Here is a 27,249-nt window from a genome sequence, read left to right as displayed (position 1 = left end):
CTGTCCAATTACACTTAATATGTGCAACGTTTTACAAAATAGTCAAATAGAGGCAGACAAGTAAAAGAAGCTTTGAAGAAAATCTATTGTGCAAATGGGACTGAAGATAAATATCTGAAAGATCTTTCTAAAATTTGGTAGATTCAATGTAGTATACTCAGCAACTTTTCTGCTTCTGTATTCATTATGGTGAAAACTAATCCGGCAATTGCATAACTTCTGTCAATGAGTGTCAAAAGTGGAAGTGTCGAGTTCGGCATCCAGGACACATTCAAATACTTTGGTTGAGCACTGAAAAACAAATGATAGTACCAAATGTCTTTTAAACGAATGACAAATGCAAATCAGGTCCAAATGGGCAAGCTGGAAAATTTTAGAGCAGTAGCAGATCTCAGTGTCAAATGACTGACTAGCAAAGCTCCACCTCGACCTCAGACTTCATCCAATTATTTACTCCAAAAGGAATCCACCCTACAGCTCAGTATTATTTTCTCACATCACTAAATATTCATGCCAGTGCTCAAATCAATGAGCAATCAGTGATCAAATCTGCTTATTTCAATTAGAAATTCTTTGAGAGACAGTTCAGAAAAATGAATCAAAAGAACAAAGGTTCTGGATGTAAGTCTGCTCTAGAGGCCCTTCAGAACTGAAAGAGTCCAGCAGTGTGCAAAATTTTTTAAGTCTCTTTGTTTTGTTTTTTTAATTCCAGATTTTATGATGGTGGCCAACAACACATCACACCTCTCCTCTGACTGCACCCCGCACCACCAAGTGATTCTAAATGAGGCTGTCTCGCTCCTCTTCTTCTTCTTGTTCCCCGCTGCATTACTGCTCAATGGTGTAGCGGCGTGGGTGTCTTTGCACCTCCACTCCAACTCCACCTTCATTGTGTATGCTTAAAAATCTGGTGGCCGCTGACCTGCTCATGACTCTGACGCTCCCGACGATGGCAGCTAGCATGCTTCCTGGAGCAGCAGTTGAGTTAAAGGTCTTTGCCTGTCGTTTCTCTGATGTCATTTTCTACTGCTGTTTGTATACAAGCATTGCTTTTATGGGTCTCATCAGCCTGGACCGATTCTTCAAAATTGTTAGACCACGTGGAAAGATGCTAGGACAAAATGTGGTGTTCAGTCTTGCATTGTCTGCCTTGGTTTGGGTGATGATATTTGGTTGCACAGCGATTCCAACCATCATTCTAACTAACCAGGATCCTGTTAATGTGACAGGAGATTTCTGTATGTCTCTGAAAGGTTCAGCTGGTTTGACACTTCACAAGTTTGTAGTTTTATATATGGAGATTCTTTTCTGGCTGGTCAGCATGCTGATTGTGTTCTGCTACATCCGCATCACCCTGAAAGTCCTGCAGTCCTTCAGGAACTCTGGGAGCAACAACAGCCATGGGAAGAAGAAAACCAAACTACGAGTCTTCTCGATCCTCCTGGTGTTTTTCGTGTGTTTTGTGCCTCTCCACATAATGCGCATTCCTTTTACACTACACGAAATCTTTAATGTCGATGTCTGTACACAGAAGTGGCTGCTGATAGTTCATTCATTAGCCCTGTGGGTCTCTACCACGAATGCCTGTCTGGACCCTCTTCTCTACATCTATCTGTGCAGGGAGTACAGAGACAAACTGGCTGACATGATGAAAGCTAGAGGGATCTGTGTTGGGTTATTTTCAGGTGCAAATGATGATGTGTCACAGTAGAAAAAAGTACATTGTTAAGCATTAAAATTAGTTCCTTTAAGAAGTTAGAGATAAATAAGATGTTAAAATTAGGCTGTTTTGTTTTATGGAGAGAAAAGGATGAATAACTCAGGAAGCAAGAGAAGCTTGGAGTAGTAACTTTATGTTGTACCATTGCCCTATGTTGCCCTCTAGTGATCTAATGCATAGATTAGCATCTATTGAGGCTAAATAGCCACTAAGAGAAACATGGTAGAGATAAATACACAACATATAAATATGATGAAGAACATGAGCTGTATTCTTTCTTTCTTTCATAATCCAACACTATGTTTTAATCTCATACTGAAATGCTATTGTGAGACCTCTATCAATAAATATGAGTTTGAAATCATGTTTTGTTTTTCTTTGATGCGGTCAATACAGATAAAGTCTCACCATTATCCAGTTGTCCCAGTTATAACATTATGATGTATGGGATTTAAATGAACAGTATTATAATAAACACAATAATATAGAAAGCTTTTTGAGGGTTGTATATGTGCATATTATCCCCTTCATTATTACTGCTTCGATTGCCTATGAAACATTACTCAAGAGGAGACACTGTTCATGTTTTTCTGCACAAAAGAACAACATACACTAACTGCATCTTTTGTCCGTTATTTCAATGGCTTTATTCAATGATAACATAAATCTCCCCACATCAATTCTTGTAAATCCTGAACCCAAATTTAATAATGTCCCTACAAAAGAGCACTGACAAAAAATTAATTTCTTTTATGTGAATGAATTTCTTACATTAAGATTTTCAGGGCCTCACTAAAAGATTCCATTATCTTTAATTGCCTTCTAAGTAATAAACTACTTGTATATGCAACAATGTCCTCCTCAGTGGCAAACAGTGAAATTAAAGATCAAAATTAAATACCAATGCACCACAATACTCCATAGACTATTTCAAACACTATTACCATTCAACAAATGTTTTTAATTGGTTTGCAGAAATGGACCTGAAACCCTGTCAGAAGAATAAATTTTCTTGGCAGCTATTGACCCTCTTTTGTTTAAGGAGACAATAAGTCCTGATGTAGTCTGTGGGACCTTTTGGTTGGCTTTAACATGTGAGTCCACGTTTAGGTCAGATGATTCCACTATATCAAGTTGCTGTGAAGTCACTCTCGGCAGTTACAAGTGCAATCAAGCAATAAGTCAATCAATAAGTGACAATAACAAACAAATGAAGGGCACAAAAAGAGAGGGAGTCTGCTTATCTTTTATATTACAGAATTATCAGTTACTGTTACAATGTTTCTTGCTTTATTTTTTCTGCCTGCAATAATAACATAATTATGGAGTGGGGAAAAGTGATGTGTAGTCAGCCTTCCAAATGATGCTCAGAGCTAAGAGCATGTCAATTCTAAGATCATTTGCTGTGCTAATGAAGCAGAGGATGACTAGCATCAAAAGGTCAGGGTTCAGGTCAAAGGTTCTTGTCTGTAGACAACCATATATGCTAACTTTGATCATTTCCACATTAATGGTTAGACACAGTTTGTGATGTCTGAGGTACATGTGTGGGCCAAAGGAAGCATGGGGTGCCCTGAATCTAAGTCTTCATCCCATCCAAACCCAGCTCTGAGTGTTGTTTACACTGTGGGCTGAGTGTATGATGTCTGTGTTGCTTTTGGCTGAAGACCAGAGGGTTTTTCCTATTTTTGCATATGTCCTGATAAATTGGCATTTTCATCACAGCTGAATTGTTGATTTGTTTGCTAGGAAAATCAACAGTGTATCTTAACACCTGTCACATCAGTACTGTTGTCACACAGATCCACCTCGCAACTTTGAGAAGAGTGAGTCAAGTCATCAGCTGTAAGTTATGAAAATGTATCTTAATCTAATCATTAATACACAACCTAGTATTTCATTTATGATAAGTTGATGCATGACGACAAATATAGCTGCACAGCTAATTCTTTTAACATCTTCTGCTGAACGGTTGTCTTAAAACACCTAATATACTTCATTATGATACAAGAACAGCATGTTTCTATAGTGTCAAATTGAAAAATGGTAATGGTATGATCCTGAAAAAGTATAAATATCTATCAATATTACTTAAAAATATATAAAACTACAACAAGTCACCACTGATAACACAGCTATATGTGTTTAATGAACTGAATTAGTAACTTCTTTGACCTTGTTACGTCTATAAGAAAAAAGCCGTGTCAAGACAAGGAAGCCTATGATTTGTATTCAAATATGTTTACCCTTATTTATTCATTTACTTTTTTGTTTAGGGTTTGAAAATTAGGGACATGGGACTGTATACAAGACTGAAAATAAGTATTGGAAGATAAGCATATATGTGTGGTGGAAAAAATTATAGTAAAAAGTTTGCTTGGAAAACATTTATTCATACTACTATGTATTAAGCAACACCATAACCATCAACTTTTTCATTTTCCCCAGGTGCAACGATGCCATCGAATCAGACATCTCACAATGATTCCAAGTGTGATTCTTATTATAACCCAACCATTGTACCAGCTCTCTACTTTTTGATGTTCCCCATAGCTTTGTTGCTGAACGGTGTGGCAGCCTGGGTGTCTCTGCACCTCAAGTCCACCTCTACCTTTGTGGTGTACCTGAAAAATCTAGTAGCTGCTGACGTTATTATGACCTTGCTCATTCCAATCAAAGCTGCAAGTGACTTGCCGGGTGCATCAAATTTACTATTTTCTCTGTCGTGTTATTTGAGCACCATTTTCTACAGCACACAGTACACATGTATCACTTTCCTGGGATTTATCAGTCTGGACCGTTTCTTCAAGATCATGACACCTCAGAGCAAATTCTTCAGTCAGAATCTGACTTTTAGCAAACTGATTTCAGGCTCAGTCTGGGTAACACAGTTTGGAGGCACAGCTTTACCAAATATCATTTTAAGTACTGAATCAGTAGACAATTTGACAGCGATCCGCACTTGTATGGAGTTGAAAGGACGGGCTGGACTTGAATTCCATCACACAATTGTGATGTTGATAAATGTTTTCTTCTGGATCGTCAGCGTGGTCATTACGGTTTGCTACATTTGCATTGCAAAAAGGGTTATCCAGTCTTTTCGAAACTCCGGCAGCAATAATAACCAGGGAAACCAGAAGATTAAGTTGCGTGTTTTTCTGGTAGTCATTGTGTTTTTTGTATCATTTGCACCGTACCACATTGTCAGGATCCCGTACACTTTTGAACAAGTCAACTATTCCTCCAGTACACCCTGTTCTCCCATAAAAGGGAAGTTTGCCAAGGAACTCAGCCTCTGGCTTGCCAACACTAACATCTGCATGGACCCACTTCTCTATGTCTTTCTATGTCGGGAGTTCAAGGAGAAACTGATGTCTATGATGAAAAATGTTTCCATCTCATTTAAAGTAGCTTCAGCAGGCAAAGCAGAGGCTACTTCACCATAGGGTAGATTCTGACACGAGTCATGAAAAAGGTATGATACAGACTGAGCTCAGATGTTAATGCAGATTTTGTAGATTGAGATTATTGCTTCATGTATTTATTAACATTTTGCTATTTATTCCATTTACTTTTTAATCTCAAATCAACGTTTGCTGTGCCATTTTGTGTCTTGTCAAAGTGTGGCTCTAAATAGCTTGAAAACCATAAACAGGAAATAGAAATAGGATGGATGAGATAAACGTTACAAGGGGGTGATATTATTATGCTGTTTTTATGTGAGCAAAACACAACTTCACAATTAACAGCTCTGCAGGCTCAAACTCAGAAGGCAAATAGAGTTCTAGGAGAAAGACTGCAAATCAAACTTCCATGCAAAACAAGTTAAGTATCTATTGTTCACATTTGCATCACACACTTAGGTCTAATAATGCTTGTGGTAACAGTAAAATAGGCCATGTCTTTAATGGCGCTCTGCAAATGTGCAATCTGCTACTGTCATCAACTTGTGGCTTAAGATGGAGGGTTTACTGCAAAGAAGAAAAGATGTGCGCAAAAAGGACAAACTGTTAACTGTATTGATATATTATTACTGTAGCAATACGCCTGTACTTCCTTTATCAGAATGTGTAAAGTTGTAAACAAATAAAGTATGCTGTAAATCTTCTAACTGTAGAAATCATTCCATTTATTTACCTATTTTTTCAACCCATGAACAGTCCCTAAAGGATCTGATGAATACGTTGATGATGAATATGAACTTGAACACCTGCAAATGTGGCAGTGTTCTGTGACTGAAACTAAAAATTAGGTTTTTGTATTTGTTGTATTTAGAATCTAGTTCAGTTCTAGTTCATGGGGGTCATGGGTACCACAAGTATCTGTGTCATTTACTATAAAACATTGTGTTCATTGTGGGACTTGCAGTAAACACATGGTGACATACATGTTATTTCTCAACTACTTTTTCCCCCCTCTGACACAATTTCTGGCCTTGACCCATGCAGTATCAGGAAATCATGTTGTGTTGCTCTCAGAACTATTTTTATCATGAAAGTACAAAAGGGAATAAAACTTTGCCTCATCTGACAGGGCCTAGCTTGTGTTTATGGTTAGAGTTCTACATATCACCTCATGAGAATAAGTGCAATATACATGACATTCTCGCCCACTAAAACCACAGCTGTTTTCTTTCTTCTTCTTTTTTTTTGTCCCCCTAGCTGTTGCTGCTAAGACGGCCTCTCGTGATGAGACAAGACAAACTGATAGAAATGGTAAATAAGCTGCAAAGTGGAGGGAGGAGCAGCAAAGTGCAGGACGTCTCTACATGTGGGTCAAAAAAAATGAGTCCATGGCTTTAGTGTTTGCCTGTCAACAGCTACTGAGACTGACGCAAGCTAGCGGAGGCAGGAGGACTGGCACGGAGTAGAACAAACCTCTCAGCAGACAATTGGAACAGGAAGCAAGGAAGGAAAGGGTCTTTCACCCGGAGGAAGACTGGCAAACTCATTGGGATTGTGACAAGACAGCCACACAGTAGCTCCAGAGACCACCCATTGTAAGAGCATCAAACACAAACACGCACTTAAAGAGAGAGAGAGAGAGAGAGAGAGAGAGAGAGAGAGAGAGAAATACCGAGAGAGACAGTGAGACTAAAACCTCCTTATGTCAAAGCGGGGTTTCTTAAATGACTGGAGAACTAAAGTAACACCAAGAGGTTCTAAATTGTGGGTTTTCTTTTGTTTCTCTTTCTTCCTGTAGGTATTAAGGGGAAAGGGGAATTGGATATTTCACTTCTTCCTTTTTTTGAAATAGTGTAGTTTTTCAACCCTTTATTCATCATTTCAGTCACAGGCACTAAGAACGCAGTAAGAAGGTAAGACTCAACTATTTGCCTCTTCTTGATAAAACATAAGCCTAAACTGAGCACAAAGATAGAATTTGTGTAACAATAGTTGTATATGTTGGTTGCCATAGCACCTGCTCTAGGTCTCAATGTTATTCTTTTCGTTTTCAGTGTAAAGAGAGGACATCTGACAGATACTCTCACACTGGAGGAGAATTTAGAAAGGACAAATGCAGGAGTTAGTTGTTAAATGCCTTCATCGCTATTCACTAAGTCTGTCTCTGCATTTTGACAGTTGAATTCATTTGGTGGTCATACCACTGTGAGAAAGGTCAATTCTATTCAGTGACATACAACTAAATGTTGTAAATTGTAGCAGTTACACCGTTTAGTGTTCGTGTGTCCCTGAAATAGGCACAAAGTGGAGTTTACTTGTTGCACTGAAAGACAGAAAGATACCTGGGCCTTCAGTTTTAATTCTATTAACACTATATGAGTTAATAAACAAATAACCCATAATCAATTTAAAACAAACTAGTTCTCTTAAAGAATTTCTGGGAAATCCAGAAAATGGTTACAGCGTATATACGTTCTGAAAACGGCATATTACAGTGTTTACATAATTTATTTACATCTTTATATGATGTCTCTCTCATCCATCCCAAGGTCCACCAAAGATCAGAAGATGAACAACACCGTGTCCAACATCACCAAGTGTGTTCGGGATACCAGCATAACAGCTGTGGTTTTCCCCTGTCTATACAGCATCCTCTTTGTAGTTGCCCTAATACTGAATTCCCTGGCTGCATGGATTTTCTTCAGCATCCCCAGCACCTCAACATTTGTGGTCTTTCTAAAAAATGTGGTAAGACATGACAGCTTCATAAAGTTTGTCGTCACTGTAAAGCAAGTAATTTTTTTTTTTTTTTTTTAAAGGCAAAAACTGACTCATTATCCTTCAACAACAGGTGGTGGCTGACTTGCTAATGACCTTGACCATTCCTCTGAGAGTTTTAAGTGATGCGGATGGGGGTTTTTGGAAACTACGTGCCTTCCACTGCCGGTACTCTGCGGTTCTCTTCTACATCACCATGTACATCAGCATCCTCTTGCTGGGCCTCATCAGCCTGGACCGCTACCTGAAAATAGTCAGGCCCTTTGGGAAGTGTGCCCTGCAGCGGGTCCGTGTTGGTCAGTGGCTAAGTGCTGCTGTCTGGGTGGTAATGTTATCTTTAGCGCTACCCAACGTTATTCTAAGTGACCAGCCACCACGGATCTCTGGAGGCAGACTGAAGTGCACCTCGATGAAGAGCAAAGCCGGCCTGATGTGGCATGAAGGATTCAACTACTTCTGTCAGGTAGCTATTTCTTGCTAGTAGCTATTAGTTTTTACTGGAGTGAGAAAAGAAGATCAATACAATTTTAATGTCTGTGCACTGAATATGAAGTTTGAACCAGCAGCTGGTCAGCTGAGGTTAGCATAAAGACTGGAAACGGGAAGAAACAGAAAGTCTGGCCTGTACAGCTCAGGACCAAAAAAAAAAAAAAAAAAAACATAATGTGGTTTTACATGGAGCTACAAGATAGAATTTTAATTGGCCAGGAACATTGGCAAAAACCACAACTAGACATTTTTACACTTGATTTATGATTTATGTATGGATTAAGCAACAAAATACAGTTTAACATGTTAATTAGTAATCCCTAGAGGTGCAGGTATCTGGATTATGTTTGGACAGAGGCAGGCTAGCTGTTTCTCCACTGTTTATAGGTGAACCTGAGGCTTCATTTTTATTCTACAGATATAGGAGTTATTTTAATCTCTCATCTAACTGTCAGCCAGAAAGCAAATACAAGTTTTTCACAAAATATAGAACTATTTGTTTAATGCATTTTCACTGTGATATCAGTATGATTGTTAAAAGGTGGATACTACAACTGACCTTTGAACCACTCTAACTATTACTCTAACAACAACAAAATTAGTTGAGACAAAAACTGTGTGAAGCTCCTGCCTTGCTTAATGTTTTGTTGACTTATACTTCCAGGTGGTTTTTTGGGGCACTCTGGCCTTGATGGTGGTTTGCTACACGTTCATCAGCAAGAAGGTTTATGAGTCATACAAGGCCTCTAGGAGCAGATCTCAGGCAGCCAGTCGCAGAACCAAAGCAAAGGTCTTTGTGGTGGTGGGGGTGTTTTTCATCTGCTTTGCCCCGTTCCACTTTGCTCGTGTTCCCTACACTCTGACACAAACCGGCAGCATGGTGAGTCACTGCAAAGCCCAGAACGCACTCTTCATTGCCAAAGAAACCACCCTGTGGCTATCAGCCACTAATGTGTGTCTGGACCCACTTATCTACGTGTTCCTGTGTAAGGTGTTTAGGAAAAAACTGACTGCTACACTCTGCCGTAAGCCACTCCACAAAGGTACCATGGAATCTCCCACAGCAACATCAACTCAACTGGAGATGTCACAAATACATCACAGTAACATAATGTCAAATAATGGGATGCCACAGTAAAACAATGGACAGTACACAATGGGACACAAGTGATAACTGTAATAGTCAAGGCAAGATAAGACACTTCCTGAAAGAATGTGCTATTCTACTTGTAAATAGCATTTTATCTTGATGACAAAGGTTGTAAAACTTCTATAAATTAATGCAATGTGTTGATATCTATTAAATGAACAATGCTGTGTAATAGAAAAAAGTCAAACATGTCAGGATCATGAAGTTGCGTGCCAACAATGACCACTGTTTTTGATACAGAGCTAACCAAGCATTTCTGCCCCTTACTTGCTAAGTCATCCAACACATTTCCTTAATGTGCTTATTGTCATTTTCTACTTCCTTCTCTCTAATCTCGCTCAAACCGCACTTTCCCTTAACAAAACTAAAGGGTAAACATCTCAACAGCACATACTTTCCAGTAATTATACAACAAAGAAATGTGACCAGGGACTGAATGATAAGAAAATGAGCAGGGAACAAAAGACTGCAATACACACTGCTTACAGCTGTAACTTCTGTGCTATATAAATAACGATAATAATAATAAAATTAACATTTTTCATACTACAATTGCATGGTGTTCAGGTTTTATGCTGTAAACATTAATATTGATAATAACAGAGGGGGGCAAATAATTTTCTCTGTTTCATTAGCATATAGCCACCACAAACGGACCACATTACAGTATTTACATACTGTACACTTCAAGATTGGATTAAGAGAGTACAGGAGCAGTCTTGACATGTGGTGGAATTATATTTCTGATTAAGTATAAGATAAAGACATGAAAGCAAATTACAGTCTGCATGCAGACCAAAGCTACAGTGGCTGTGCAAGAAAGGCAGCCAATAAAAATGGAGGGTGAAACCACCTTAACCCAGTTCCTCTACCACATAAGCATTGCAAGATTATATGGTTCATAGTTCACAACATGCTCAGGCTAACATAAATGATACCATCATAGAGGATATGAATGTGTAGTTGATTGATTTTTGTCTGAAATGTGGAGCTATTTGTGCTTGATTCACTTTCGGTAATCAGTGATTAGAGATGACTATCTTTACTTATCTCTCTACAGCCAACGGTGATGCATATCTTAGGAACATTTGATGATTTTTGAGCAGCTAACAGAAACTGCAGACGCCCAGCAAGGCTGCAAGCATTTGCAAGAAGTGCATAAAGTCTTTCACAATATTGCAGCAGTGCCTGATTAATTTTTGAATTGGACAAGAGGAGAAAAAAATCTATAGAACTGGAATAAATTGACTTTTTCCAACACTACAACACCAGAAGACGGGTTTCAGGGCATTCACAAACTAGTTCTGCAGGATTACTGTCACCTCCCACCTGATTTACAATTGTGTCTGCATGTGGGTCTGATTAATGTGATAATGAAATATGATCTTCCGCCATCCCACCCTCTGTCGTAGCCGACAGAGGCTGATATTTGGGCAGGAAATTAATGAGCTACAGGGTGGTTGGAGCGGTGACTGCAGCCGGGGGAAGGACCGTTCGTCACCCTCAGATTAAATCCTCTGACAGATGACCCTGCAGTAGTGAATTATGAGAAATTCTAAATGACATTCATGGAAATTAAATAAACCCTGGAGATAGTGTTGCCTAGCAGTATGGGCAGACGCAGGCTGGAGACAGAAAAGAGCCAGACAAATAGGGGGCAGGTAGAGGTATAGGAGCTGACAGTTTCATATAACTGCATGCATGTGGAGGACTTGATGAAACACAGTGGTACAGCTTACATGTCAGAGAAACCTGTCAAATATACACGTCAGTAATGCCAATCAACAGAGGTTTATAAAATGTTTTATGTCAAGCTGCCCCAAAGAGATGGCTTTTAGGTAGCTTATTAGAGCTTTAGACAAAAGCCATTTTGACACATTGTTCAATTGTTAAAACTTTCACTGAATGAAAGAAAGATGTAACTGAATAAGCTTACCTCACTCTTCTTTAACACTTTTGTTGAAAAGGAGTATACAATATACATCATCAAGGATACACAACTTTGGTGTAAACTCAACTCACAAACTGAACTCACTCACTCAACATGTAGGACCAAAGGTAACCTTAACTTTAACATTCATGAGTAGAGAGAAAAAGCAGTCTGAGAACATGTCCTTAAAAATCAACACTGGCGACCATATTGGTTTTTTTCATAAGAAACAACAGTGACATCATGTTAATAAACTGGCATTTAAAGGGTTAAAATCTTATGAATTCATTAATATTTGGTGGTTATGACCAGGACTGATGTTGGTTTAAAAAAATCTAACTTAGTGAAAGTGGAAAATATTAATATGTAATATTATTACAGTTTGACATAGACATTTGTCATAGACATAAACAACCAAACAGGCTGATCCTACGCATCTGTCACTAAGACTTAATGGTGTGCAAGAATTTTGAAATTTACAATATGGACTTATGAAAAATCAATTTGCAGTTGCAATATGTGATTTCAGACGGTCAAGTGAAATCCTTTACACCTACTCTAGAGTTGTAGTAGTAGCTATTATTTCTTAATCGGTCATGATAGATGACAGTCTTTGCAAACAGTTGCCTGTTTTACACAATCAGCAGATAAGAGCGATATTTTTTGTCTGGAGTACTGAATCCACCTGATTAATGCAACTTTAATGTTTCGCTTTGAACCCATTAAACACCAATTTGATCTCAATCTAATGTCTCACTGTAGCTGCGTGTTTGGTGCTGAGCAGGTAGTTACAGTGGAGAGTTTTTTGGTGAGAATAGTAAAGTGGTGGTCCAGACAGTTAACCAATGAGCTGAAACTGCTGAATGTAACTATGGAGTCAGATAATAATTATCTGTGTTCATCACAACAAGCAACACGTTTCACAAGTAATCACGTGATCCATTGTTAAAAATACTGATAATAGCAGGGTTAATATTTAAAGTTTAAACTTTAAACTTCTCTTTAAATTCAGCTCACACAAGGAAAAAAAAAAAAAATAAACTGATGTTTAGCACAATTAACTTTGCTGAATTATATCTCCATTTGTGCTCAAAGCTGATTGTAGCAGCAAACATGCTACAAACTACAGTGGCAATGAACCAGTGATCAGGAACACAAGTTGGATGATGCCATCAACTGAAATAACACAAGAGAACTGTATTTATATTTCAGTTGAATCAATTTATCAAAGTGAGTATATAACTAATTTATAACTCAGTGTATACCTGTAATGCTAATCTATGTCTCTCTGGTCTGCTTGATGATCTTCTGTTGGATTCTGGAAGCTGTTGCTGTGTCTCCTCTGCACAGTCACTCTGCTGCTGACAGTATAGAGGTCATCAGGACCTGTGACTGTCTCTGTAGAGTCAGCAAAGAGGTGTTTTTCCCTCACTGGTCCAGCCGAAACACCTCAGGCTCTGGATACCAGCCTTTAGTCTCTCACTATAAAATCCCCAAAAAGTTGTTTCATTAAACCAGTGGGCTTGGTCAGTCATTTAAGCTGCTACTATATGTCGCTTTTATCACAGTATGTACATTTCAATGAATCCTACAGGATAAGTGAGGAGAGTGCTGAATGAATTGAGTCAAAATAGTTATATCATACTTAAATGCTGTGGTGAAATGCAGTTACTTTGTGCACCATCAATCCACCAACTAATATATTCATCCCTCCAATTTGAGCTGCTCACCTTCCACCAGCAGAGGACTCTATTTAGCAAAGAACAGCTTAAAATGTTTCATACATGAAGTGAGCACATTACAGATACAGATAATCACCTACATACTATTTCCTCGTGATGACTAGAGACTTCAGAAACTTAGATTTAACTATTGTGCATTTCAGAAAGTATTGTTTTGTTGACAGTATGAAAAATAAAGCAGGCAAATCAGCCATCTTATGAAATAAGCAACAATTTACTTGATATCCAACACAGGAGTATACATATAATACAGATACCAATACAGACTTTAAATGCAGCTCATAGATCATACATTATAATACATTATCTATGGGCTGAATACCCAATTCAGAATATCAGCATCACAAAAACATCTGAAATATAGCTACAGTATCCAAAATCCCTCCTTGTGTTGAGCACTGTATTCTGTATTGTATTGATCCCTGTAGGGGAAATTGAATTTGACAGCACAGGGGAATGTAGCTATTAAAAAAAAGATTTCCATAAATATTTATACAGTACAACTAAAAACAAATAGGGAAAATAGATACAATAGATGTGTGTGTATACACATGTGCAGTGTGTGTGCTGTGTAATATCTATCATGGTGACAGTTTAACTGGGAGTGGTGTATGGTTGTGTCAGTCAGTAGAGGAAGGTGGTACTGGATGCTGTGACAATGCTGTAGCATTACAGTGCATTAACCCTCATTTGACTGCACAGACAATCCCACTGCATTTTCCCCAGGTCTATTTTTTCCCTCATGCAGCTTTCCAATACCTTTAAGTTGTTTATCTATTACAAGTGCAACTTTAAGACAGAATCAGAAACAGGGTCTAAATTGAAATGAATCGACTCTGTTCACCTTGTTCTCTGCCGTGTTAAGACATCCTAGCTCATTCCTGATTGTGATTGCCAAATTTGGAAAATGAGCACAAGTTTGCTCCAAATGTTGCTGACACTTTCAGGATATGTGCACAGAAAGAACTTAAGACTTCACCCTCCCAATACAATTAAAAGAAACGGCACTTTATTTGTTCATTTATATCACTTAGATGTTTAGAGGGATGGACGAACTGAGCCTAAATTTGAACAGGCTGACAGCAATGTTGGACGGATGAATGAGGAAATGGACAGATCGTTAGATCAGCATAGGTGGTCAAGAGAAAGGGTGAGGGATAGATAAGAGATGGCGAAAAATAACAAAAACAAACAAACAAAGATTCAATCTTGGGACATCCCTCCCAACACAGTTAAGAGACAGTCCTCAGAGACAAGAAAAACAAAGAGACAAACGAATGGGTGGCCATGTTGGACAGATGGGCGAACTAATGTGTGGCCATGCTCAAATTGGATGCGCAGACTAACCAGTGGCTATGTCAGCTAGATGGCAGCCACAACAAGGCACCTTCAATACACAAGACAGAGAGAGAGAAGAGAATGTAAAAGTCAGTGTGAAAAATGAGTCTTACTGGTTTGTAGTTCTACCTGGGGGGGTTAGGTCTGATTCAAGTCTCAAGCCTCTGACAGTTTAGTTATTTCAGTTCCTAACCTTGAAATTCACTTTGGTAGCTGTGTGACTTTATGGACACATAAACTTTTGTTTGTTTGTTTTTTGACAACGGGACATGTATGCTGCAAAGGTCTGCCTTCCTAGAGTGCAGTGATGGTTTTATTTACCTGACAGTAATGACATTAACAGTAACACTACAGTAACTCATGGCTACTTTAATGGCATCACTTACTTTTCTTGGTGAGTTTTAAAGGACGGGGCTCTCCCGGTGTCTTTTCCCCACAGCTTACAGGAGGTATTGGTCTGCTATTGATTTTTTTAAAAAGTGGCAAAAACAAGCACTTTAGCGAACTACTCTGACTAACAAATGCTCAGTTTTATTACATTGCAAGAGCTGCTGGCCATTGTCCAATACACCATATATACTCAATGCTACCTGGAGAGGCCACTTTCCATTTGCTTGATTGACTCAGCTGTTTCAGAGTTAAGAGGCTAATGGTATAACTGAATTTATTATCACCACACACTTTCAGTTTATATTCACTTAAAAATAAACAAATACAGCGGTCAACATACACCTTCTGTCAGACCTTTTGCACCTCCTTAAACCAAAATGGCTCGCACACATGAAGCCACAGGGCCCATCACATCAAATTACATTTAAATATGGAGACTTCATGAAAACAGGATATGGTGCAGAAGCCTGCATTCACACAGTACAGTTAAGTTAAACATGTTACTCTAAACAATAAGTACAATAATACAATAAGTTGCAAACTTTACGAGCCCAACGCGCGGCGACACACCTGACAGCAATGACATAAACTCACACTAACTCGTAGCTAACTTAGAGGCTTTACTAACCTTACGCAGAGAGTATCCGAGCTCCTCCTGTCGTTGGACGCAATTGTCTTGGTGTCTCTTAGCTTTTCCGAACATTTTGAATTTCGAGCTCGACCTACGCAGCTTTTTAATCTCACCAGGCTGTACAATTTTTCGGCGTTTGACGTCAGGTGCTTACAGGTGGAGGGCGCATGCGGTGATGCATTAAAAGATCGAGAGGGCTCGTAAAAAACAAAACTTTCCTCCTGCATAAATATTTGGTGCCTTGTGAAGCTGCCAGCGATATTTTATGGTGTCAATTTTGATAAGATTTTTAAATTCTTAAGTTTCAAGGACACAGGTGATTGACAGATGATCATATGATGGTCATTTTACATCATACCAAGTAGATATTACTATAATTGAATAAATAACCAGCACCACTTAAACAGATTTAGATTTTATTTTAGTTTGCTTTGTAATTGTTGCTATTTTATTTAATTCTTTCACAGTAACAGAAAATATTCATGGCCTGGTCAGTAGAGGTTCTAAATGTCCCTCGAGCACAAGAACAAAGTCATAAATTCAACTGTATGCACAGAATACATAAGCCAACGTGCAAATCTGAACAGGTTCATCAAAATTTCTAACAAGAGGTACATTGTAACGTCCAGTTTGTCCAAGCTCCCATTCTCCCATCCACAGCCAATACACCCTTCTGTATCTGATATAAATGGGAAATTATCAGACAAATAGAATAAAACAACATTCATAATACCACTAACACACTCAAAGGAACGCAGTAACACTAACACGTGCAGAGGACAGTTAAGTAGGAAAACACATAAATTAATCATCAATAAAACACATGACTTGCTACAGTCCACATTGCACTAACCAGTAAAATACAGATAGCAACAGGTCAGGTGATGCTGCGGCTGCAGATTTATGAAGGTAAGAGGCTGTACTAAGGAAAGATGCAGGCAGTGTGTTAAACTGCTGGTGTTTTCAGATAAACTCAGCTGCAGGCTGAGGTAGTCAGTGGTGTTTCCTAAGCATATGAGACAACGTGAGATTGCTTTGCTGCAGACAGTACACCATTCCCCGATCTTTATGAGTTAATTCAGAGATAAATAAAAATATCTGCTGATTGAGTTTCGTTGTGCGCGCTCCCGTGAGGTGCTTTAAATTCTTGGCGGGGCGCGCCTTGGCTAGCTCGTGCTCGTGCTCAGGCTCGTGGAACAAGCTACGAGGCTAATGCCGCGTTCAGGTTATATCGTTCAAACCGCAGTAACTACCAGCCGAGTGAGAAAACATCAACACCTGACTTGTAATTCCCAGGCAGAGACATTAAGAATTTATGACATCTTTCTCTCGCTGAAAGGAACAACAGACATGTCAACGAACTGTTGGCAAAATCAAACTCAATATCTGGTCTCACCCAACGAACGAACTGCTAGAAACACACACAATAAAAGAAGATAATTTAGACTATACAGCTGGCGTGTCTACAAACTTAGAACTAGGCCCCATAGAATAATGCACGAGTATCACCGAACCAGAAAAATAAGTGTTTTTTAAAAGTCCAATTCTGCCGGTATTGCGTGAATGCAGCATATCGCCACATGACATGCCTGGCGGGTCATATGATCAATCGCCTACGTCTTCCTCGTCCTCCTTGCTGCCGTCAGTTTTTCCCTCCGCGTCTCCCAAACAAACGAACATGCCCGACTTTGAGGAGCGGCAAAGCCTGCTGGGAGATGAGAACGAGGGGTCTTTCACCGGCAGACAGACGGCCAGAGGTCCCGACAGACCGATGCCGGCCATTTGCGACCCCAGCCACCTTCTGCACCGAGTGGTTGTCCTGCTATTCATGTGCTTCCTGGGATTTGGTGAGCAGTAGAAGCGCTTACTTCCCTAAGCATCCCGGCGGGGTTTTGTGGAGATTTAACTTGAATTCAATAAATTACCTTAGAGCTTCAAGAAACATTGTAGTGTTCTTCCTCCTTGTGGGTCACATAGGGATAAAGAAACACCGTATCATTGTGTCTGTAGTCTGTTAATGGAGTTAATTTGCTTCCAGGAAGCTACTTCTGTTATGACAACCCGGCTGCACTTCAAACTCAAGTCATCCAGGTAATTCATCCTCTGCGAACGCAACATTGCACGCCAGGGTATTGTAACATAAATGCAGCAATTCATATTAATGCAAGGCTGAGACCAATTTTACACATAAAACAGATGAGACTTCTGTATTCAGTGAAGCATCGATGCGTAGAGTCGGATTTGCGTATAAGTACAGTCAAATTACCCTGCTCCTAAATGCTGCCAATAGAGGGTTTTATTTCAAGTGTCTAGTATTGACCCCGTGTTTCACACCAGGATTTTAGTTGCGAAACTTAAAACCAAAACTAGCTGAAGTGATCCAAAAGACTCTGACGTGTTTTCTCCCTGACTGCACCAGGATCTGAACCTGAACACTGCAAAGTTCATGCAGCTGTATGCCTGGTACTCCTGGCCCAATGTGATTCTCTGCTTCTTTGGGGGATTCCTGCTTGACAGAGTCTTTGGCATCAGGTACACAGACCACAAAGTCACGTCTACTCTGAGTTCATATGTACATACGACGGTTCATGTCGTATGTATGTGTTGTATAAATTCAATATAAGTGAAAGTGAAAGTGTTGCTTTTGTTCTTGTCATCTTGGTTAGTGTCATCTTTCATTGCTTTGTACAGGTTGGGAACCATCATTTTTTCCCTCTTTGTCTGTGTTGGACAGGTAGGATTACTCTAAAATCTACATGTGAATTATATTCTATGAAAAAGAGATAATACAAGAGACATATTAATAAAATAGCAATTTAGATATGAATACATACAGAAAATGGATGGCAGTTAGATTGTTTTCCTTGGTGTGTTTTATCTTTTCCACCTCTATGCAGGTAATATTTGCTACTGGAGCTTTGGTAAACCGTTTCTGGCTGATGGAACTTGGGCGTTTTGTATTTGGGTAAGCACATTCTCTCTCACAATCTCCAAAACTCAGCCTAGTAAAACTGAATCTGCATTAGATGTTGAGATTTGGACGTGTTTTATTTGGTCACAGACTTTGAGAAGGACATTAAAATCAGAGGCACATGTCACATTAGCTTACAAGCCCCCCCCCCGGTTTTCTTTTCCTGGGCAGTATCGGAGGAGAGTCCTTGGCTGTGGCCCAGAACACATATGCAGTCAACTGGTTCAAAGGAAAGGAGCTTAATCTGGTGTTTGGCCTTCAGCTGAGCATGGCTCGACTGGTAAGGACACTGTCGATGGAACGTGAAGTTATCCACGCTTTCAAATAACATCTTAATGCTTTTTATTGACTGTAACAATGGTAAATGAAAATACTATACAAAATACATATCAGTGTATTGAAGTCCATTCACTCTCCTCTCTACTCGACTCAAGGGCAGCACAGTGAACATGAACATTATGGGCTGGGTGTACAGCAGAGTCGAAGACCTTGTTGGCTCTGGACACACCGCACTAGGCATATCACTCATGATAGGTAAATATTATACACCTGTGCTTTAGCTGGGAGTCACTTAAAGAGAGGACTTGCAGTTGGCAAGTGTTAAACATCAAGACTTTGGTTACATGTACTTTATTTTTGTTTGTGTTCGAGACACTAGATCCTTCTCTGAGTAACTAATGATCTCAGATAACACAGCCAACAGAGACAGAGAGAAGTGGTATGGAGAACTAAAAGTGCTGCTGGCTGCTACAGATGAATCACAAGAGTTAGGAGAAGTGTCAGTTCTTGTAATTTTCTACAGCTACTTCTGAGCAGAGCTAAAAGTGCTTCCACTTTCACACGCCTCGCAGTTGAGGGTTTCCTTGTATAATCTTTCACCATTTTCACTCTTAATTAAACTGTAATATGATTCTTTGAAATAACTAATAAATAAATATGAACTATAGAATAAAAGTCATCAGGTATCCTAATTTGAATTTCTGGATAATCTTATCACCAAATTATAAGTGAAACTTACACTTCTTTCTTCCTTTTGTCTCTTTTTTTGTCTCCTCCATTTGTATTTATGTTTTTAATTTCTTTTTATATCTTCCCCTAGCTGCTGTAACCTGCCTGTTTTCACTGGTCTGTGCCTTGGTGTTGGCGTTCCTTGACAAAAGAGCAGAGAGGATCCTCCACAAGGAAGAAGGCAAAACAGGTAGTTTACTTAAGATTATATCCCTTTTCTATCTTTTGTTTCTCCTCTGTAACCCAACACCTGTCAATATCTGTTAGAATACCTCCCACAGTCAGTGTGGACCACAACAGAGTGTAGGGCCACGTTTTGTTTTTGTTGTTATCTACCTAAAATTGACATTCTGGACAGACAGTTCATTAGCTGCAGCACTTTCTCTTTCGATTACGAGGACAGCTCAGTTCAGTATGTGGTATATTAGTGAATGTACAGCTTGCTCTGTCAGACAAAGCGTAGTTTTTCTTTTACAGCTGTTGAAAGCAAATATTAGTTTCATGCTAATCCGCATGTGTGTTGATCTTGCATATTAGGTGAGGTGATTAAGCTGACAGACGTGAAGGATTTCCCCTTCCCCCTGTGGCTCATCTTCATCATTTGTGTGGGCTACTACGTCGCAATTTTCCCCTTTATTGGATTGGGACAGTGAGTACTGTATCAGTGCCATCTCTCTCAGACACATACACATGCAGACACTAAAGCATTCCTCCATGTCTTTGTATCACATAAGTAAATACAGTCCAAACAGCAAAACTGACAAATCCCATGATATAACCATAACTACCAATGCTTTTTGACTTCCTTACCCTGTCTGTGCCACTCAGCCACAAGTCCATTCTTTAAAAGGTAAATAGTGTTGGGACTATTTTCAGCAGTGGATTAATACACCTGCGGTGCGCTAGTGAATATACTGTACATGGCAGCAAGACATTCAGGGGATTGACTCAAAATGAACTCCAGTGCCCATGTTCATGTATTAGAATAAACATGTCAGCCAGTGTAAAAGCATGGTGAACTGATGTGGTATTAATAGTTTATGCACAACGATGGACGTCTGTGGCACAAAGGAATAATCTCTGTGGATGCACAGACAGTCCTTGTTAATAGGATCAGTGTATTGCTTATTTAGTTTTCCTGGGTTTTGTTGACACTAAAACACTATAGGATGAGTTCTATCTTTGGCAACCCCCGGGATACCAATTACCAGCAGGATTATCTCATTTTGTACAAACAGAACCATATTCTGTCAGAATAAGATGAAAAATGCTTTGATTAAATGCAGATCTTAACCACACAGATTTAAATACTTAATTTGATCAAATACAGGAACAGCATATATGGTGCTCGATTTAAAAAAAAATACTGTGATTGTCACCTCCTAAGTAAGAATGTATTGTAGGTATATTGTGCGAAATGAATTAAATATAGAACCTCCATTAGATTAGTACAATGCATGTCCAAGGAGAGATTCAGCAGTGCAACCTCACAGTGCTGCGTTGTCATCAAACAACAAAGGGAGGGAGAGGGAGTCAGATATGGAAGGAGGTTTGACAAATGGGTTTGCAGTGAAAGAAACCAATTGAAGCTATCACAACCTGTATTTCCTTTACTGAAAGGCACTCTCAAATCACTTAGCAACTGACATGTTTTTTTCCACAGAGGGTCAGTGCTTACAGAGCAAATAGTTGTTATGCAAATGTAGCAGAAAACGATGTATGGAAGAGCGAGCGCTACCTGCTGCAGGAGTCAACTCGATTTCTCCTGCTCTTGACGTCTCATCAATGTAAAGGCTAAGCATCCCCCAGTGACTGTGAGCCCTTCATTTTGTCTTTTTATTCACAGGGTGTTTTTCATCGAAAAATTCAACTTTTCCCCGGCTGAAGCCAGAGCTGTCAACAGGTAACTCAGATCAGGTGTAATAATCTACCTTAAGGCACTAAGACTATTATAGTCTGCTGTTGCTGATGTATCTTGCATTTGCTGTACGGGGTACATTTTATGTACTCCAATGGATCACTGGGCAAATTACATTTCCAGTGCAGAAACAGTGGATTTTAATGGCACTTGAAGCTGGGAGCAGAGTAAAACAAATAACATGACATCACACATGTACAGACTGATTTTTTTTTTCAGACTGCCCTCATTAAACTCAAACTACAGTATGAAACTCCTGTTTTTTTTTTACAGATTCTACTTATAAAGATCAGACATATTTTACCGTATATAAAAGTATAAGGTTCAGTTTCAGTCTCCTAAGCAGCAGTGCTCTCTACTTTATCAGTATTGTAGTGTGAAATTTTCCTTTAAAGTATTTCTATTCAGCTTTATCTCTTTAGCATACACCCTTCATGCCATCCTCTGTCTTCCCCAGTATCGTGTACATCATCTCAGCTCCTGCATCTCCAGTTCTGGGCTTTATGGTTGATAAGACTGGGAGGAATGTGGTTTGGGTAATAACTGCCGTGGTTGCCACACTTGCTGCACATATGATGCTGGCTTTCACCTTCTGGAACCCATGGATCGCCATGGTAATGCTCCTCACAACCTTTTATACTCTACTCTTGATGTTAGCAAATGGCAATTCAAGCCTTGAAACTCAGTAAATTTATAGATATTGATGATTTCCCACTTGTAGCTGCACAAACATTGATTTTTCTGTACAGAAACCTAATTTGTTGTAACATGGAGTGAACCTCCAGCCATAGTAATTTACACACAAATTAAAACACTGACTCTTTTTTATTGAAAGCCCCTGAGAACTTCACTTCAAATCATAAGTATTTCCTTAAAACATTTATATTCATGACTAAATAAGCAACAGTCAGATTTTTTGTTATTATGAATTAAGGTTTTAACACTTAAAAACTCCGTATATCTGTTCAGTGGGACTGTGTGTGGCTGTGATTTGATCAGATGTGATTGTCAGTGACCAAACAAACCAAACCAACTGTTGTCAGATTGTGAAACAAATTTAGTTAAATCCTGATTGGTGCACCGAAGTATGTGATATAACCTTTTTTCCAACTAAATAAGGCTCATTTCAAACCAGTAAGAAGAGCTCAGAGAAAAAAAAAGAAAAACAGAAATATCAGATGTTTGATAACTAAAACTGTTCTAACAGGATGTGAGAGGATGTGTTTGCTTGCTTGTTTTCCAGTCCCTGCTTGGTGTCTCCTACTCCTTACTGGCCTGTGCTCTGTGGCCAATGGTGGCCTTTGTGGTGCCTGAGCATCAGCTGGGGACAGCCTATGGCTTGTATGTACCCTCAGTCACATTGTTACGCCTCACATTGTACATATTCTGGATCACTATTGCTGTCTTTGTTTTTGTTCTTAATATTCCATGTTTATCTCCTACCTTCGTCCACCAGCATGCAGTCGATCCAGAACCTGGGACTAGCTCTCATCGCCATGGCAGCAGGAGCCATCCTAGACACCAGGGGATACCTGGTTTTGGAAGTGTTTTTCTGCGCCTGCATTTGCAGTCAGTATTTTCTGTCTGCTCTGTGTGTGGTGTGTGTGGTGTGGTGTGTGGTGTGGTGTGTGTGTGTTTTTGAGATTATAGTCTTTCAAACTCCTCTTAGGCACTTTTGAGTGACATTGTCAGTGATTTTTCCACATTGTTTTCCCCTTGCAGTTGCTCTGATTGCAGTGGTGATGCTGTACTTTGTGGATTATCTCCGAGGTAAGAGAAGACTGGAGCTTAAACTCTTCCGCTGCTTGAGTTCTCTCTCCCCTCCTCATTCCTTTGCCATATTGTCTCAGATTCTTTTCCCCAGCCTACCCCACTTCTTCATTTTCTCAAGTACACCCCTCTCCTTACCACCATGCTCACTCACTTCTTAATCTCTCCATCTCCCTCTCTCGCTCCAGGAGGAGATTTGAACCAATCAGCTGCAGCCAGAGCCAAACTTCAGAAAGAAGCCACTTCAGACGCAGAGTGAGTAGCTTTGACCCCTCACCCTCCATCTTTGCTTTTCCACCCACTTACCCAACAATTAGACAAGCATCTCAGAAACATAATGAACAGCCCACTCGTATAATTAAGGGGCACGGGAATATTTTGGATAGGAACACTTGCAGGAGCTCCTGTGTTAATTTACTGAGTGTGTCCTTAGCTGAACCTGCTGCAGTCAATTTAATCCAAATCTACTGAAATTGGTATATTTTCTGTTCCATTCTAGCCTGAGCATCCAGTGAGATAAAAATAAATGATTTAACAGACTGAACATGGTTTCAACGTGATAGTTATAGTCAATGTCCATGTTTTCCTCATTAAGTGGTTCTCAAATTATGTTTTTATGGGTTTGTTCTTTGATCCCATTTTCTACACTCCAACCACATGACTTGCATACAGAATTGTAGAATCCTACTTAATGTTATTATATATCTACAACTCTCAGTTTTAATAGTTTACAAGGTTCAGGAGTGCAAAGAGGTTAAAAGTCATATCACGATCAATATGTGTGGTTGAGTTATTTTTGAGGAGTTGTTAAAGTAGTACTGCTCATGGCCCCTCTGGTAGTATTTCAGTGTGTCAGTTATCACTGTCAATTAATTTCTGTCCAGATAGTCAAATTCAGGGATAATTAATCCATTCTTGTGTTTTAGTTCCGGTCCATTTGTGGGTCTCCCTAACTTATTCCAATTTTTTGCGACACTAACTTGCAGGTGAAAATCAAAAGAAAGTTTAATTTTGTGTCTGAAAGCGAGCCACGCTGTTTCACTTTGCTTTGCTTAAAGGCTTTACCTGTCTTCTTGGATGTTGGCAAAGCGCTCATACGGAACAATTTTAATGAGCAGCACTGAATTTTACCGGGAAAAAAAACAAGACTTCTTTATCGCAGCAAGGGGGAAATGGTTTCTGTAAATGGGTACATTTATTTAGGTTTAGCATTTAAATTCATATATATTAGCTGGCTTGTGTCAACAGCACACCACCTGTGGTTGGTTTATTTTCTCTTTGCAACGTAAAAACAAACCACACATCTGTTTCTGTCTAACCCATCTAATCTATATATACAATACACACTACATTATACATGGCTTATACTGAATGACTAATATTTTCGGGTCCGTGCTGTAACTGATATTTTCCAGATGATGATGATGATGAGGGAACACACATGGTCCTGGGCTTCAGAGCCAGCAGGCTGCACTGTCCACCCCAAAGCTGTCAATCAACTGTCATGGGGCGGGACTGAGCTTCTGACTCCGCCCAGTGCTGTCATCTGTGGCTCTTCCCACCAGAACTGACTGTCTGGCCTCGGCTATTGCACGATGCTGTATTAATAGCTGATTTCACCTCTGTCACTGACAAATTTGCAAATCCCATTTTGGACACAGTGACTTCTCATACTGACTTTATCTCGATCTGTATTCACTCTCCACTGACTTCAGAGTGAAGTTTCGCAAGTTGCAGAAGAAAATGAAGATGTTTGAAATGTTTTTGAACATTTAAACTGTCAAGTAGAGGATGGGACTTGTATCCTGTGGAAAGGTGCCTATATCACTAATGAACAGTGCTTGATTTTATCACATGTTAATACAACTCACAATATAGCGTTCCTATATTAATTCAACTGTTATATATGTATATAGGGGTAACTTTGTGGATGTTTTTTATGCTTCTTTCTATAAATTGTTTTCAGCAGGCCTTACTACAGACAGCTCAGCAGATCATTTATGTACATCATTTGTCAGCATTCACAATAATTGCCATTCAAAGTGTTTCTTACTGGACTCTCCTTAGGCAAACTGAGTTCATATTCAATTTTAATCATATGCATCATTGACCTTTTATGGTGGATAATCTCAAAAAGAGCATAGCTCTTTAGTGTTTAAATCTTAATCGCTCAAATCTTTTATTTCTCAATTCCTTTATCTGCTCTTCTCTGATTGCATAAGCTCATAAAAATTGATTTTCTGTCGCATCATCAAATGGTACATTATGATAATGATAGGAAAGATATGGAAAAGAGAAAGGCACACTTTGGAGTGCATTTACCCATGTAATGATATGCTCAGTTTCAACTTTTTACAAACTTTTATTAATGTTACCTTTGAAAGAAAATTGGTTCCACATATAAATAATGTTTTTTAGATTATATTTAGCTTGTTTATCAAACTCAGGTTATTAACTTGTTGTAAGCAATGTCCCAAATTGTTGCTCTCTGCTTAACTTCTAGTAATGTGGAGGGAGATTTGTCTCCTTGTGTTATCAGGGTCGCAGACTGTGGATGATTAACATTCACTACCTCAGTTGGGCAAATGAGCCCCAGTCATATGCTTAATCAAACAGGCAACACAACATACAAGACGACGGTCAGTAGCATTAAGTTAAAGTGTTGTGATTGCACATTAAAATAACCACTGTGTTATTGTATCACAGCCAGAAACATGGCTGTGGCTGGCCTCCTTCATTGGTCACTCATTTGCACTATAATGTTCTGACAGCAGTGTAGTCTTTGTTTAATGGAGAATATTTGTGTTAATTTACCAAGTGTTAACTGTTACTGACCTATGTACGAGAAGTTATATGATTGAGTAATTACAGAAGATCCATTGTACAATCAAAGATGGAGACACTGGATGCAAAGTCTTTTTGTAGAACCAAATCACATTTAATATGAGATTGTTCAGGAAACAATTGCATTTAATTAAACATAACTTTTTCAAAGCAGTGGAGTTTTCTGTTTTTGCACAACTGTGTTTCTGCAGTAGGTTTTTTTCCCCCCCAACACCTAAGCTAATAACTTATGTTCTCAGCCTTTAGCAACAGGCTGTAGGTTATTAATCCTGTTGGTAATATTTACATAATTGTGCTCATGTAAGTGTTGGGTGCAGAGATGATAGAGATGGCCACGTTATTATTCCTGCAGGATTAAAAGGCGGCCCAGTAGGCTGACAGAGGGTGAACTTGCTAGACTAGCACCCATGTCTGCTTTTGGCTTACGCAACCGGTACCTCTCCAGGCTGGGTGCACAGGTATGCGCACACACACACACACACACATACACACACACCACTTATGATTAGACACAGTTCAAACAGAAATCCATTTATTGATTAGTTCAGCCTCTAACCTTGTAATATTTGTTTTTAATAGAAGGCCAGGAGGATTGGTTTTAAACACCACCAATTAAACACTCTCCTTAAACTGTCTCTTTTTCCTCTTTGCTCAATCTGTCTTGTCCTCTCTACTCTCAGCTCCCAGACCACTGCTCTAGCCATCTGTCATCACTTGCCCACAGGAGTGTTCTGAAATGATGCCCTTCATTCAGCTGTCTGCTCCTCCGACACTCTTGCTCTGTGGCTCCAGACAAGTACGCACTAAAAAAAGAGGATGCTTGCCATGTGTCCCTTTTTGAACAAAACATTGTAGCACTTCTTTTTTTTCTTTTTTTTACCCTCAAGGTACTTTTAACTTTCACATGACTGATTGTTGTTCAGGGTATTAAGACGGGTGTCTGTTCTTTGACTTTAATTATTATCACCATAAAAATTCTTTTGAGCCTATCTTAAGGTATTTTCTATTTGCTCCACACTTGAGGTGTTGTGCCTTTTATAGAAACCACACAACAGAAATATTTTGTCCCAGGAATTAGTTTCACAAAATTGGGCTGATGTGTTAAAGGTGCCTGAATGTTGTTACAGTCTGTTTTAAAGACTCAACCCCCTGCAAACGACAGAGGG

At 39.2% G+C, this 27,249-nt stretch overlaps 4 protein-coding genes across 8 annotated transcripts; all 4 read left to right on the top strand.

Annotated features, from left to right (window-relative positions):
- The first annotated feature begins 594 nt into the window (after positions 1-594).
- On the top strand, positions 595-2,035 carry LOC108900889 (P2Y purinoceptor 14-like). The gene is given in 2 exon segments (XM_051065487.1): positions 595-897; positions 899-2,035. Coding segments are annotated over 2 exon segments (993 nt in total). The 5' UTR covers positions 595-717; the 3' UTR covers positions 1,712-2,035.
- A 2,141-nt stretch (positions 2,036-4,176) lies between these two features.
- Positions 4,177-5,166, top strand: LOC108900888 (P2Y purinoceptor 13-like). Its single transcript, XM_018702154.1, has one exon. The coding sequence runs from the start codon at positions 4,177-4,179 to the stop codon at positions 5,164-5,166; it is 990 nt and encodes a 329-aa protein (XP_018557670.1).
- Positions 5,167-6,412: 1,246 nt separating this feature from the next.
- LOC108900966 (P2Y purinoceptor 13) lies at positions 6,413-10,093 on the top strand. Of its 3 annotated transcripts, XM_018702259.2 has the most exons (5): positions 6,413-6,719; positions 6,923-7,037; positions 7,674-7,872; positions 7,976-8,365; positions 9,056-10,093. In XM_018702259.2, the coding sequence occupies exons 3-5, from the start codon at positions 7,693-7,695 to the stop codon at positions 9,527-9,529; spliced, it is 1,044 nt and encodes a 347-aa protein (XP_018557775.1). In that variant the 5' UTR covers positions 6,413-6,719; positions 6,923-7,037; positions 7,674-7,692; the 3' UTR covers positions 9,530-10,093. The 3 variants fall into 3 exon arrangements, with proteins under 3 accessions (XP_018557775.1, XP_018557776.1, XP_018557774.1); XM_018702260.2 differs by lacking the exon at positions 6,923-7,037 and having other exon boundaries at positions 6,418-6,719; XM_018702258.2 differs by lacking the exon at positions 6,413-6,719 and having other exon boundaries at positions 6,768-7,037.
- Positions 10,094-17,164: 7,071 nt separating this feature from the next.
- Positions 17,165-26,957, top strand: mfsd1 (major facilitator superfamily domain containing 1). 3 transcript variants are annotated; one of them, XM_018702201.2, is made up of 17 exons: positions 17,165-17,419; positions 17,611-17,663; positions 17,992-18,104; positions 18,264-18,306; positions 18,470-18,537; positions 18,715-18,823; positions 18,978-19,077; positions 19,643-19,741; positions 20,089-20,200; positions 21,398-21,454; positions 21,927-22,083; positions 22,713-22,810; positions 22,926-23,038; positions 23,192-23,239; positions 23,428-23,494; positions 26,436-26,541; positions 26,764-26,957. In XM_018702201.2, exons 1-17 carry the CDS (start codon positions 17,251-17,253, stop codon positions 26,821-26,823), a joined length of 1,572 nt encoding a protein of 523 aa, XP_018557717.2. In that variant the 5' UTR covers positions 17,165-17,250; the 3' UTR covers positions 26,824-26,957. The 3 variants fall into 3 exon arrangements, with proteins under 3 accessions (XP_018557717.2, XP_018557719.2, XP_018557718.2); XM_018702203.2 differs by lacking the exons at positions 26,436-26,541; positions 26,764-26,957 and adding an exon at positions 24,658-26,236 and having other exon boundaries at positions 17,166-17,419; XM_018702202.2 differs by lacking the exons at positions 26,436-26,541; positions 26,764-26,957 and adding an exon at positions 24,655-26,236 and having other exon boundaries at positions 17,166-17,419.
- The last annotated feature ends 292 nt before the right edge of the window (positions 26,958-27,249 follow it).

Source organism: Lates calcarifer, linkage group LG21, assembly GCF_001640805.2.
Source record: "Lates calcarifer isolate ASB-BC8 linkage group LG21, TLL_Latcal_v3, whole genome shotgun sequence".
Classification (NCBI taxonomy): domain Eukaryota; kingdom Metazoa; phylum Chordata; class Actinopteri; family Centropomidae; genus Lates; species Lates calcarifer.
Note: the sequence above shows the minus strand (reverse complement) of the source record. Positions and strands in the feature narration are given on the sequence as shown.